The sequence below is a fragment of the Chiloscyllium punctatum genome, chromosome 11 (genome assembly GCF_047496795.1).
Source record: "Chiloscyllium punctatum isolate Juve2018m chromosome 11, sChiPun1.3, whole genome shotgun sequence".
Classification (NCBI taxonomy): Eukaryota; Metazoa; Chordata; class Chondrichthyes; order Orectolobiformes; family Hemiscylliidae; genus Chiloscyllium; species Chiloscyllium punctatum.
The window spans coordinates 61,080,050-61,094,994 of NC_092749.1; the positions used below are offsets into that span (position 1 = coordinate 61,080,050).

The 14,945-nt window shown below is 40.9% G+C and overlaps 1 protein-coding gene across 7 annotated transcripts in view; it reads right to left on the bottom strand.

Moving 5' to 3' along the window:
* The window catches only part of asb3 (ankyrin repeat and SOCS box containing 3), an 85,858-nt gene that overhangs the window by 40,123 nt on the left and 30,790 nt on the right, over nucleotides 1-14,945 (bottom strand). For all 7 annotated transcript variants that reach the window (XM_072580900.1, XM_072580896.1, XM_072580897.1 and 4 more), the window contains one exon: nucleotides 14,099-14,296. In XM_072580900.1, the coding sequence (XP_072437001.1) occupies nucleotides 14,099-14,296 (198 nt within the window). The remainder of the gene's footprint in view (nucleotides 1-14,098; nucleotides 14,297-14,945) is intronic.

Consider the following 14,945-nt stretch of genomic DNA (forward strand, 5'->3'; position numbering starts at 1 on the left):
ACCTGCAATACTGCTTTCCTGGGAAAAGCAAAAGAAAAGTAAAAACATGGGGATAGAACTGAAATCAAGAATTGCCACAAAACATTTTATACAAGTTAAATAAATATATTGGGAGAATGTAAAGGAACAAACAATTACGTACATAGATTAGACGAGTAGAGTGGAAGGAAGTACACTGCTAAATTGGATCCAAGCTTGAAGGTGAAGCAGCTACAAGTCACAAACTTTTCTTTGAAGAGTGCTTAGTAACTTTCTCACTCTCAAATCACAGCAATCTCAACCTTATAAAATGATTTTTAAAGTCAGCCTGTTCAGACATGTGACATACCAGTGTAGCAGGTGGAACTTGAAGCCAAACCTTCTAGCCCAAGGTGAGGTTTCTGTCACTACGCCACAAGAACACCCCCACCCCTTTCCCATCACCTATTTTCCTTTCAACCATTTTTTCCCTAATCACCCTGTTCAGAGACACATCCTGAGCAGGTGAGACTTGAACCCTGACCTCCTATTCCAGAGCAACACTATTACTGCCTGACAAATGTCCTGCCTTTTAGCCACAATAACTTGATATTAACACCCATCACCTGTTTACTTAATAGAGTTGACATGGGCACTCTCATGGGGCATAAACACTGGTATCAACCAGTTGGGCTGAATGGTTTGAATCTGTACCATACAGTACGACCTATATAATTCTATGCATTTTTTGGCTTCATCATTCCATTAATTAGTTGATAACAATTTGTATTATTAATTACAGTAAAAACAAGACGTTCTTCCATTGTCACCTCTCCTCAATACTTGAATCAATTTTCATTTTAGATGACAGTATTCATTCTTTAATAACAGCACGTGTTGCAATTTTTGCTTGTGAATGGGCACATTTTAAAAATCCAGATTCTTGATGTCTAAACTTCAACAAAAGAATAGAAGACAAAATCAGCAAAATAGAGAGGCCAAATTACTAATTTAAATTTTAAATTATGACTTCAAATGCTATTTGACAGGATAGTTCACTTTCCCATCTAATTTCCTTTCAGTTTTGCAGATGTATCATTTCAACCTGTAGAGTTACTTCCTGGTAATTCTTCCTTATTCTTTCCATTTTAAAAAAACTTCAATTTCAAACCTTGTGCTCTTATTTTAAAAGGCTTCTTTGAACACAAACAAACTTACTCCTCTTAATCTCAGATGGTGAACTATAATGTAAATTTGACACCAACACAAAAAAAACTTATGTTAGTGGAGCTTTAAAAAAGGCACAACTGCATGTAATTAGATCATTAAACGAAGGTACTTAAGTCTTTCAATATATTCTCATTTTCTTAAAATTGCATTGCAAAGAAATGAAATCAGCACTTTAACCAAATCTCTCCAATCAAATAAACTGTTCTTCTGCAAAACATTCCACATTCTCTGACAACTTATATTCAAGGAACAATATAGTGGGACAATGCAATTCATTATCAAAACTACTGTAACCTCAAAAGACATTATTTTTTAGTTATACAAAGTTACATTTTGATTTCGAACTAAACACTTTTTTCCTGATGTTTGGTGATGCATTACAAATCACTCGTAGACCACATTGCTATGGCATTGTGCACTTTTACGTGTATTGGTGTGGTGCTATGGTTGAGAGGATGGATGCTCAAACTTTGTTTCCAAAACAAAGATGACAAGGAATCTCTCATATCGAGTCACGGAGATGTACAGCACAGAAACATACACTTCCTTCCAACTCGTCCATGCCAACCAGATATCCTAAACTAATCTAGCCCCATTTGCCTGCGCTTTACCCATATCCCTCTAAACCCTTCCTATTCATATATCTATCCAGACGGCTTACAAATGTTGTAATTGTACCAGCCTCCACTACTTCATCTGGCAGCTCATTCTGTACACACACCACTATCTGCGTGAAAAAGCTACCCCTTAGATCCCTTTTAAATCTTTCTCCTCTCAGCTTAAACTTATGCCCTCCAGTTCTGGACTCCCCTACCCAAAGGAAAAAACCCTACATTCATGAAGGGCTTGTGCCAGAAACGTTGAATCTCCTGCTCCTCAGATGCTGCCTGATCTGCTGCGCTTTTCCAGTGCCACACTTTTCGATTCTGATCTCCAGCATCTGCAGTCCTCACTTTCTCCAAGGGAAAGATCGTGTTTATTTACCCTAGGCATGCCCTTCATAATTTTATAAACCAGTATACAGTCACCCCTCAGCCTCCAACACTCCAGGGAAAACAGCCCCAACCTTTTCAGCCTTTCCCTCTAGCTCAAATCCTCCAACCCTGGAAACATACTTGTAAATCTTTTCTGAACCCTTTCAAGTTTCACAACATCCTTCCCATATCAGGGAGACCAGAATTGCACACAATATTCCAAAAGTGGCCTAACCAATGTCCTGTACAGCTGCAACATGACCTCCCAACACCTATACTATGACTAATAAAGGAAAGTATATGAAACACCTTCCTCACTATCTTATCTACTGTGACTCTACTTTCAAGGAACTATGAACCTGCACTCCAAGATCTCTTTGTTTAGCAATACACCCCACTTTACCATTAAGTATTTAAGTCCTGCCCTAATTTGCCTTTCCAAAATATAGCATCTCACATTTATCTAAATTAAACTCCATCTGCCCCATTGATCCATCTGATCAAGGACCCATTGTATTCTTGAAGTAATCTTCGCTGTCCACTACATTTCTGTTTTGGGGTCATCTGTAAACTTACTAACTATACTTCCTATGTTCACATCCAAGTCATTTACATAAATAACTAAAAGCAGTGGACCCAGCACTGATCCTTGTGGCACACCGCTGGTCACAGCCTGAAAAGCAACCCTCCATCACCACACTCTCTCTTCTACCTTCAATCCAGTTCTGTATCTAAAATAACTAGTTCTCCCTCTATTCCATGTGATCTAACCTTGTTAACTAGTCTACCATGAGGAAACTTGTCGAATGCCTTCCTGAACGTCCACATGAATCAAATCCAACACTCTGCCTTCATCAATCCTCTTCATTACTTCTTCAGAAAACTCAATCAGATTAGTGGGACATGATTTGACACGCACAATGTCATGTTGACTATCTCTCCCATCTCCTGTGGTTCTACACATAGACTGCCTTGCTGATCTTTGATGTTGAATGACTACGAATGCCAATCTGAATATTGACAATCAATCTGCATGACCACATTGTGAAAGGACATTCCTTAGTCATCAAGCCTTCAGTGGATTTCAAACCTGAAATTCCTGAATCACCAAGGCAGAAATTCTACCCACTGCAGCATACAACTTCCTCTCCCTTTGCTTATTGCAATAAAACAGATATTTTCTAATATTTTGACCATATTTCTATGGGAATGATTTTGATGTATTTAACATTAATAATGCTACCTCAATTAAATATAACTTGTTAGGGATTATGTTTGCCACAGTTGCCTTCATTGGAATGAACGTTCATAAGTTGAATAACGCAAATGTTCTGAGTGAAACTTCATTACATACTTACAAATGGATCACGATTCTAGAACTGTCTCAAAGGATGTTTGCCCTGGGTACTAGGTGTGAGAAATTTTCTACTATCAGCAATTTAGCATAGGCAAGATAATAATTAATGATAATGATCAGACTATTAAAAGAACTAGAGTAGAACAAGAAAAGTTCAAAAGAGAACAGGTAATGCATTTAAGACATTTTGTCATTCATTTGTGGGACATGAATGTAGCTGGCTGACCAGCATTTATTGCCTGTCCAGGGTCATCCTTGAGCAGCTGCTTTCTTGAACCCTCATTCCACCTCCTGTGGGTTAACCGAGAATACCATGAGGGAGGCATTCTTCTATCTAAAATAATCATTGCGTGGATAAGAAAGGGAAATTGAAACTTGGAGAGAAGTAGTGTACAGCTAGGAGCAATAAAGGTAGAAAAGACCAAAAGATGATAAAGGTATAAAAGCAGTACAGTATGGATTCAGGATGGAGATTTAAATTCTGATGCCCCTCATGGACAAGTTGACATCATCTAGTTAATAGTATTATAGAAGCAGGTTAAATAAAGATAATCAAAGAATTTAAATAAATTCATAGCAAAGCATAAAATGCTGAGAGAAAGGAAAGGATGATTGGAGTTTGTGTAGAGGTGAGGCTTCCTAATTTGTGAATTGCAAGACTTTTTTTCAATTTGCATGAGAGTGAGAGATTCATTGCTATGCTTATTTAGTTTAAAATGTTTCTTTTCTTCCATGTGTAAACCTCACTGTTCTGCACTCAAAACTAAAGAATGGTTGACTCTTTCTGGTCTATGTTTGGATGTTGCCTTAAAAGTTTTTGTTTATTCAATTCCAGTATACATTTGAATTATGCATCAGATTTCAAACAAGGTCAAACTTTAAATTTCTTTTGCAGAGTTCAAGTTTTGAGGATAGAATAAAATTGGCACTTTGAGCTATAAACACAATATAGAAATCATATTTCTCGGATGCATAGAAATATAAAGATGTGAATTTGATTGAAGGTGTCCATGTCGACTTACAATTGCGCACTCAAAATCCAGATTTTAATAAACAACTTGATCAAAGTCTACCCGTGAAGCTATGGAGAGGAGAAATGTTCATGGAAAAGCTAGAGAGTCATAGAGATGTACAGCATGGAAACAGACCCTTCGGTCCAACCCGTCCATGCTGACCAAATATCTCAACCCAATCTAGTCCCACCTGACAGCACCCAGCCCATATCCCTCCAAACCTTTCCTATTCATATACCCATCCAAATGCCTTTAAATGTTGCAATTGTACTAGCTCCCACCACATCCTCTGGCAACTCATTCCATACATGTACCACCCTGTGTGTGAAAAAGTTGCCCCCTGGGTCTCTTCTATATCTTTCCCCTCTCACCCTAAACCTATGCCCTCTAGTTCTGGACTCCCTGACCCCAGGGAAAAGACTTTGTCTATTTATCCTATCCACGCCCCTCATAATTTTGTAAACCTCTATAAGGTCACCCCTCAGCCTCCGACGCTCCAGGGAAAACAGCCCCAGCCTGTTCAGCCTCTCCCTGTAGCTCAGATCCTCCAACCCTGGCAACATTCTTGTAATTTTTTTCTGAACACTTTCAAGTTTCACAACATCTTTCCGATAGAAAAAAGACCAGAATCGCAGGCAATATTCCAACAGTGGCCTAACCAATGTCCTATACAGCTGCAACATGACCTCCCAACTCCTGTACTCAATACTCTGACCAATAAAGGAAAGCATACCAAACGCCACCTTCACTATCCTATCTACCTGCGATTCCACTTTCAAGGAACTATGAACCTGCATTCCAAGGTATCTTTGTTCAGCAACGCACCCTAGAACCTTACCATTAAGTGTACAAGTACTGCTAAGATTTGCTTTCCCAAAATGCAACACCTCGCATTTATCTGAATTAAACTCCATCTGCCACTTCTCAGCCCATTGGCCCATCTGGTCCAGATCCTGTTGTTGTCTGAGGTAACCCTCTACACTGTCCACTACACCCCTAATTATGGTGTCATCTGCAAACTTACTAACTGTACCTGTTATGCTCACATCCAAATCATTTATGTAAATGACAAAAAGTAGAAGGCCCAGCACCAATCCTTGTGGTACTCCATTGGTCACAGGCCTCCAGTCTGAAAAACAACCCTAGACCACCACCCTCTGTCTTCTACCTTTGAACCAGTTCTGTATCCAAATGGCTAGTTCTCCCTGTATTCCATGAGATCTAACCTTGCTAATCAGTCTCCCATGGGGAACCTTGTCGAACGCCTTACTGAAGTCCATATAGATCACATCTACTACTCTGCCCTCATCAATCTTCTTTGTTACTTCTTCAAAAATTCCAATCAAGTTTGTGAGACATGATTTCCCACGCACTAAGCCATGTTGACTATCCCGAATCAGTCCTTGCCTTTCCAAATACTTGTCCATCCTGTCCCTCAGGATTCCCTCCAACAACTTGCCCACCACAGAGGTCAGGCTCACTGGTATATAGTTCCCTGGCTTGTCCTTACCACCCTTCTTAATCAGTGGCACCACGTTTGCCAACCTCCAGTCTTCCGGTACCTCACCTGTGACTATCGATGATACAAATATCTCAGCAAGAGTCCCAGCAATCACTTCTCTAGCTTCCCTCAGAGTTCTCGGGTACACCTGATCAGGTCCTGGGGATTTATCCACCTTTAACCGTTTCAAGACATCCAGCACTTCCTTCTCTGTAATCTGGACATTTTGCAAGATGTCACGATCTATTTCCCTACAGTCTATATCTTCCATATCCTTTTCCACAGTAAATACTGATGCAAAATATTCATTTAGTATCTAACCCATTTTCTGTGGCTCCACACAAAGGTGGCTCCCCTTGCTGATCTTTGAGGGGCCCTATTCTCTCCCTAGTTACCCTTTTGTCCTTAATATATTTGTAAAGCCCCTTTGCATTCTCCTTAATTCTATTTGCTAAAGCTATCTCATGTCCCCGTTTTGCCCTCCTGATTTCCCTCTTAAGTATTCTCCTACTTTCTTTATACTCTAAGGATTCACTCGATCTATCCTGTCTATACCTGACATATGCTTCCTTCTTTTTCTTAACCAAACCCTCAATTTCTTTAGTCATCCAGCATTCCCTATAGCTACCAGCTTTCCCGTTCACCCCGACAGGAATATACTTTCTCTGGATTCTTGTTATCTCATTTCTGAAGGCTTCCCATTTTCCAGCCATCCCTTTACCTGCGAACATCTGCCTCCAATCAGCTTTGAAAGTTCTTGCCTAATACCATCAAAATTGGCCTTTCTCCAATTTAGAACTTCAACTTTTAGATTGGTCTATCCTTTTCCATCACTATTTTAAAACAAATAGAATTATGGTCGCTGGCCCCAAAGTGCTCCCCCACTGACACCTCAGTCACCAGCCCTTCATTATTTCCCAAGAGTAGGTCAAGTTTTGCACCTTCTCTAGTAGGTACATCGACATACTGAATCAGAAAATTGTCTTGTACACACTTGAGAGATTCCTCTCCATCTAAACCTTTAACACTATGGCAGTCCCAGTCAATGTTTGGAAAGTTAAAACCCCCTACCATAACCACCCTCTTATTCTTACAGATAGCTGAGATCTCCTTACAAGTTTGTTTCTCAATTTCCCTCTGACTATTGGGGGGTCTATGATACAATCCCAATAAGGTGATCATCCCTTTCTTATTTCTCAGTTCCACCCAAATAACTTTCCCTGGATATATTTCTGGGAATATCCTCCCTTAGCACAGCTGTAATGCTATCCCTTAACAAAATTGCCGCTCCCCCTCCTCTCTTGCCTCCCTTTCTATCCTTCCTGTAGTATTTGTATCCTGGAACATTAAGCTGCCAGTCCTGCCCATCCCTGAGCCATGTTTCTGTAATTGCTATGATATCCCAGTCCCATGTTCCTAACCATGCCCTGAGTTCATCTGCCTTCCCTGTTAGGCCCCTTGCATTGAAATAAATGCAGTCTAATTTATTAGTCCTAACTTATCCCTGCCTGCCCTGACTGTTTGACTCACTTCTGTTCTCAGCTGAACCCGTCTCAGATCGATCTCTTTCCTCACTATCTCCCTGGGTCCCACCCCCCCCCCCACCTTACTAGTTTAAATCCTCCCAAGCAGTTCTAGCAAATTTCCCTGCCAGTATATTAGTCCCCTTCCAATTTGGGTGCAATCCGTCCTTCTTGTTCAGGTTACTTCTACCCCAAAAGACTTTCCAATTATCCAAAAATGTGAATCCTTCTCCCATACACCAGCTCCTCAGCCATGCATTCATCTGCTCTATCCTCCTATTCCTGCCCTCACTAACTCGTAGCACTGGGAGCAATCCAGATATTACTACCCTTGAGGACCTCCTTTTTAAAATTTCTACCTAACTCTCTGTAATCTCCCTTCAGAGTCTCAACCTTTTCCCTTCCAATGTCGTTGGTTCCAATGTGGACAATGACCTCCTGCTGACCAGTCTCCCCCGTGAGAACATTCTGCCCCCTCTCTGAGGGCATCCTTGATCCTGGCACCATGGAAACAACACATTAAATTGTTTAGCTGTGAGACACAACTTACTTTTATGAAAACCATTTTGAAAAGGTATCTGTGGAAAAGAGCAAGGCGATAAAAATGTTTTGTGTATGTTTAACTAATAACCATCAATCTGAATTAATGCGGAATTAACATTGATCTGTTAAGTCATGAAAATATGAAGTCGACTGAAGCATTGATGAGTTTTGGCTTTCAATGATACTTGTGAATGTTAATTCAAGATTGGTAATTTTAATATTGTTTTCATATTTAATAGCGTTAATTCAAATTTGGGATTTTTGAGGTCATTCCAGTTTATATTGCGCTTGATGATATCAAAAATCTTGGTTTGGAAATCTCCTTAAATAAGCCAAAAGTTTGGAAAGATGCAAGTTAAATTTGAAGTTCCAAATTGATTGATGTTTTTTAAGAAATTAACCAGTTTCACAATAGATTCTTTGCTTTTACTGTTTAAAAAAAACTCAACATTCCCAGATCACTTGACATGCAGAAAGTAACAAGGTCAGTAGGCATTCAACCTCACAACGAATTCTACTACTTGGGTTGCCTTTCAAAGATGTGGCTCGACTTTAGAAATTAAATAATCACTCTAACAAGTAGTGCATTATCAGACGTAATCAGCAAAATTAGTTAATTTTTAAAAATAAAACTGTTGTTTAAGATAAAGAACAGACAACTGACACATTAATGCCTATATCAAATGAAAATATTTGATTGTCATTTTAAAATATTATAAGAATGGTGTATTGTGCTGTATGGCTTTTTCAGAGTTCTAGAACATAGAACTGGACAGGACATGAACAGGCCCTTCAGTCCGTGATGAAACCTCTGGTTACTAATGGGGTATGTAACATCGAGTGAGAGGTGGTAACTGTGGATTAGATAAGAGTCAGGAAAATCACATTGCCAAATGTGAATTGAAAAATATCACCTGGATGCAATTCAACAAAAGGTTTTTCTTTTTGCTTTCTCTTGTTCTACCTTTGCTAAGTAAACAAGTTTAAAGGTTACAAAGCCACATTAAAAAGAACCCAAACTGCATTTGCCTGCTGGGACTCAGTGACTGTTAAGTCTGATATCCTTGCTGTCATCCTGACCTTACTTTCCTTCATCCCCAAAGCACAGTTGCAAAGGAAGCTGAAGGGAAATCCCACTGATTTCCAAAATACAGTTGTAAAAATACTTTTCTTGAAATCTTGCAGCATCAAAAAGAATGAGAAAAAGTTTAAAGAATGCTATTAAAAACTTTAGTGTTTTCTTTAAAAATCATAAAAATTACACACCATAATGAACAAACATTAAATAAACAAGCTTATTATAAGCTAATGTTGAAAAATGTTATGCTGGAAAAACACAGCAGGCCAGGTAGCATCCAAGGAGCAGGAGAATCAATGTTTCGGGCATAAGCCCTTCTTCAGGAATGAGGCTGGTGTGCCAGGCGGGCTGGGATAAAAAGATGGGGGGAGGGGATTTGGGGGAGGGGCGCTGGGAATACGATAGGTGGAAGGAGGTGAGGGTGAAGGTGATAGGCCGGAGAGGGGGTGGGGGCGGAGAGATCAGGAAGAAGATTGCAGGTCAAGAGGGCGGTGCTGAATCCGGGGGTTGGGACTGAGAAAAGGTGGGGGGAGGGGAAATGAAGAAGCTAGAGAAATCTACATTCTTAACAACATCTCCTTCCAATCCTCCCACTTCCTCCAAACCAAAGGAGTAGCCATGGGCACCCGCATGGGTCCCAGCTATGCCTGCCTCTTCGTCGGATATGTGGAGCAGTCCATCTTCTGCAGCTACACTGGCACCACCCCCCACCTTTTCTTCCGCTACATCGATGACTGTATTGTCGCTACCTCATGCTCCCACGAGGAGGTTGAACAGTTCATCCACTTTACTAAGACCTTCCACCCCAACCTCAAATTTACCTGGACTGTCTCAGACTCCTCCCTCCCCTTCCTAGACCTCTCCATTTCTATCTTGGGCGACCGACTCAACACAGACATTTACTACAAACTGGCCGACTCCCACATCTCCTCCCACCCTGCCCCCTGTAAAAACACCATCCCATATTCCCAATTCCTTAGCCTCCTCCACATCTGCTCCCAGGAGGACCAATCCACTACCAAACCACCCAAAAGGCCTCCTTCTTCAAAGACCGCAATTTCCCCTCCAACGTGGTCGACGATGCTCTCCACCACATCTCCTCCATTTCCCACATCTCCGCCCTTGAACCCCGCCCCTCCAATCGCCACCAGGACAGAACCCCACTGGTCCTCATCTTCCACCCCACCAACCTCCAGATACATCGTATCATCCTCTGTCATTTCCGCCACCTCCAAACAGACCACATCACCAGGGATAAATTCCCCTCCCCACCCCTATCAGCGTTCTGGAGAGACCACTCCCTCTGCGACTCCCTTGTCAGGTCCACACCCCCCACCAACCCAACCTCCACTGCCGGCACCTTCCCCTGCAACCGCAAGTAGTGCAAAACTTGCACCCACACCTCCCCCCTCACCTCCCTCCAAGGCCCCAATGGATCCTTCCATATCCGTCGCAAATTCACCTGCACCTCCACACACACCATTTACTGTATCCATTGCACCCGATGTGGTCTCCTCTACATTGGGGAGACAGGCCACCTACTTGCGGAACGTTTCAGGGAACACCTCTGGGACACCCGCACCAACCAACCCAACTGTCCCGTGGCTGAATATTTTAACTCCCCCTCCCACTCCGCCAAGGACGTGCAGGTCCTTGGCCTCCTCCATCACCAGACCTGACCACACGACGCCTGGAGGAAGAGCGCCTCATCTTCCGCATAGGAACCCTCCAACCACATGGGATGAATGTAGATTTCTCCAACTTCCTCATTTCCCCTCCCCCCACCTTTTCTCAGTCCCAACCCCCAGATTCAGCATCGCCCTCTTGACCTGCAATCTTCTTCCCGACCTCTCCGCCCCCACCCCGTCTCCGGCCTATCACCCTCACCCTCACCTCATTCCACCTATTGTATTCCCAGCGCCCCTCCTCCCTACCTTTTATCTCAGCCCACCTGGCACACCAGCCTCATTCCTGAAGAAGGGCTTATGCCCGAAACGTCGATTCTCCTGCTCATTGGACGCTGCCTGGCCTGCTGTGTTTTTCCAGCATCACATTTTTTAACTCTGGCCTCCAGCATCTGCAGTCCTCACTTTCTCCTTATTATAAGCAAATGTATTGCAAAATATTCATACAGAAAATACACACAGCTTTAAGACAGCAACCAAATTTTGAACACTCACATCTGGGTTCACAAATTTGTCAGACCTTTCACTCCCACATTATATTAAAATTACACTTGGCCTTGAACAGCTGAACAAAGTCACAGGCGGTTGACTGATAACCTGAGTTGATATTGATGAAATTGTGTAAGGTATGTCTCAAATATTTATATTAAATTTCCAGGTATGCATTTATGGAGTTCCTCATCTGCAATCCTACTTTCAAAGATCTGTGTAATTGTACAGAGATCCTCTGTTCCTTTGCTGCAATCACTTTTTCCATGAAAACATGATAGATTTGTTCTTATCAAAAATAGCTGCTTCACCTGCTGAATTCCATTTTTCACATGTGTCCATGTTCTTCTGAAGTATAATGTCCTTTTTTCCTCAGTTTGACATAGAACCATACAACATTTACATAGGTGGTGGTAATTCAGTTCAAGTTGCTTAACCTTCTCCAGGAGAACAACCCCAGTGTGTCTAGTCTCACAATATAACTGAAATCTTTCATTCCTGGCAATATCTACTAAGTATCTTCTGAGCCTTGTCTGTAGCCAAAGTGTGATGCCCAGTTATTAGACACAATACACTGTATGGGCCATAACCAGAGGTTAGAATAACTTCTGTGCTTCTATGCCTCCATTTATAAAGCTAAAAATCAAACATACCTTTTTAACAGCCTGCTCAACTTGTCCTTGTACTTCCAAAGACAGATATAAATACACTGAAAGTTTTTGCACTCCCTTTAAATCATACTTGCAATTTTGCCTCTCCTCATTCTTCCTACCAAAATTAATCACATGACAATTCTCTGCTTGAAGGAGAGCTTGCAGGTAGTGGTGTTCCCATGCATCAACTGCTCTTACGCTTCTAGCTCTCAGGTGGTTTTGTGTTCAAAACACATTTCACTGACTTGAACACAGAAACCTAGGTCCATATTCCACTTTAGCATTGAAGGGGCGTTATGCTATTAGAGAAGAGGTCTTCTGGACAAGACATTTAACTGAGGCTCAATCTATCTCTCAAGCGAATACAAAAGATCATGTCAGTATTTCAAAGAGCAGGAGAGGTGTTCTCAGCATTCTAGTAAATTCTTAATACTCAACCAACAACACAAAAATAAAATATCTAGACATTACATTGCAGTTTTTGGGAATTTTCTGTGCACACGTAAATTGGCTACCATGTTTCCTGTACGACTTTTCAAAAGTACTTCATTGATTATAAATTGTTTCAGGGAATGTCTGTGAAGGACTTGAAAAGCACTGTAGCAACATCCATCATCCTAAAAGTCACTGCTGAACAGTTATATTTAGATATTGGGAATTCTGAAGTGAATAACTCACTCCAAGCTGTACCATAATCCCATTAAACCTCAGATGACCCAACTTTGCTTGATGGCTCACAAAAAAGTAGATAGTGTCATTTGTTCTCTTCAGGTACTGTTCCCTGTTCAAATATGCCTTCAACATCCCTCACCAAAGGAAGAAAAAATACTTACCCCCTCAACTCTCCAAATTACCGCCCATTTCCAACCTCCCTTTCCTGTCCAAAGTCATTGAACTTGTTGGTGCCCCCCAAATCCATGCTCAGCAATTCTATAACTCAGTATTCAAAACTTTTAAACCAAGTTTCCATCCTGAAAGAGTACGAAAACAGCTTTTGATTTTAAATCAACTTGTTCAAACATGTTACGACAAACCTGCAGGGAGGTGACTTCAGACCTTCTAGCCCATAGATGAAGACACAACCAATGCCACAAGATCCCCCGAAACAACTTTTGGGATGCAATCTTTAACTTTGATGTGACTTTAACCCTCCTTATCCATGCTTTAGTTACCTTGAGACTTGACTATTTCACTATACACCTAGCTGGTCTTGCAAGCTCGTCCTTTAATAAACTTGGGATCATCAAAAACTCTACTATCCTTATCCTACCTCATATCCAATCCCTTTCAACCACCACTCATGCGCTCACTGTGCCCCACACTGGTTCCCTCTTAATAAACATCGCAATTTTATCATTCTTGTCCTTGTTTCCAGATCAATTCACTGACTTGCCCCTTCCTGACTCTAATATTATCTAGCACCATAAGTCTCCGTTATTTGCACTGCTCAAACTCTGACCTCAGCATTTCCAAGTATAATTGATCTAGCATTGGCAGTGGCTTCAACTGTCAAAACCCTAAGCTCTGGCTTTCCCATCGCCAATACATCTCATTCTTTCTTTAAGATGTTCTTATATGCATTTGCCAATTTGTTCAAATATAATCCCTTTAAGATAAGTGTTGTTTTAGACCACTTTTGGGAAGCTCCTTTAAGTTTTAATCTAAAGGTGCTATATAAATACAGCTTGCTGCTGTTGTGAGATGGGAGATCCTGGAAAAAAAATATCAACAAAAAGTTATTATGCTCAATGGATGATACCTCCAAATGTTACTGCGCTGCTCAGTAACCGTTCTTCAATCTTAGGGATTATGAATTTTCAGTTGGTGTCTTTACAGTAGCCATGTAGAAAGCAGTACATTTGATGGCATTCTGATCACATGGAGTTCCAATGTCAAATCCCACAGAAAATCTGTGCGCAAGCGTAAATAATTGCTCATTGAGCATAATGATCATAAAGTATTATCCTATAAGAAGGCAAATGCAAATATACTTTTAAACAATATTACAATGTCTGTGGATGTAGCTGCTTAGCTAATAAGTATTTTACAATTGCACAGGAATTGTAATTTAAGCTTTAAAAGTTGCAAGCTTACCTCCGAGAAAAAGCCATGCACAATGGCGATAGGCAGTCATACAATGGGCACTCTTGGGCATTGGGACTGTAACCTGCCTGTAGTAACATTTTTAAGCATGTTTGCTGTCCTCCATACACGGCTGAATAGACTGGGCTCACTTTATTCCTTTCTGTATCACATATTCGATCAGTGATTGGTATCAAGAATTCCAATACCCTGCCAAAAATCCATGTATGTCATGAAATTAGTTTTCATTTGCACACATCAGAAACACAAAAAATGTTTTTGGTTCTTAGCTTAAAATACAAATAGTGCAAGACTTTGAATGCTCATACAGCCAATGTAATATACGTAAATTTATTCTAATCAATGTTATAAAAACACAAGCCATAAAGGATTTTAAGTAGATTGGGTGAGATCTCTTACAAGTTGATTTAAGATAATTGTTTTGGTTAAGGTTACTGAAGAGAACCATTTCTGTATTTGAGCTGGTATAGTCACCATAGCAATGAATCTCAACAAAATGCCAAGTAGAAACATACAGATGGCAATCTAGGAAATGAAAAATATTGTCCTCAAAAGTCGACAATTTCTGAACAATCCTGACATGTGAAAGCAGATAAATACAAGGCCTTTGTAATGTAAGCAATATGGATATGCAACATTTCTTCACCTTTACTGTGAGGAAAATATATGTGGGAGTCTGAGGGTGAAACCCAAAACCCTCTCCGATGAAGAAAAGTATGCCATATGCCTTCTTGATCACTCTACCAACCTGCATTGCCGCCTTCAGGGAACAATGGACCTGAACACCCAGATCTCTCTGTACATAAATTTTTCCCAGGACTGTTCCATTTACTGTATA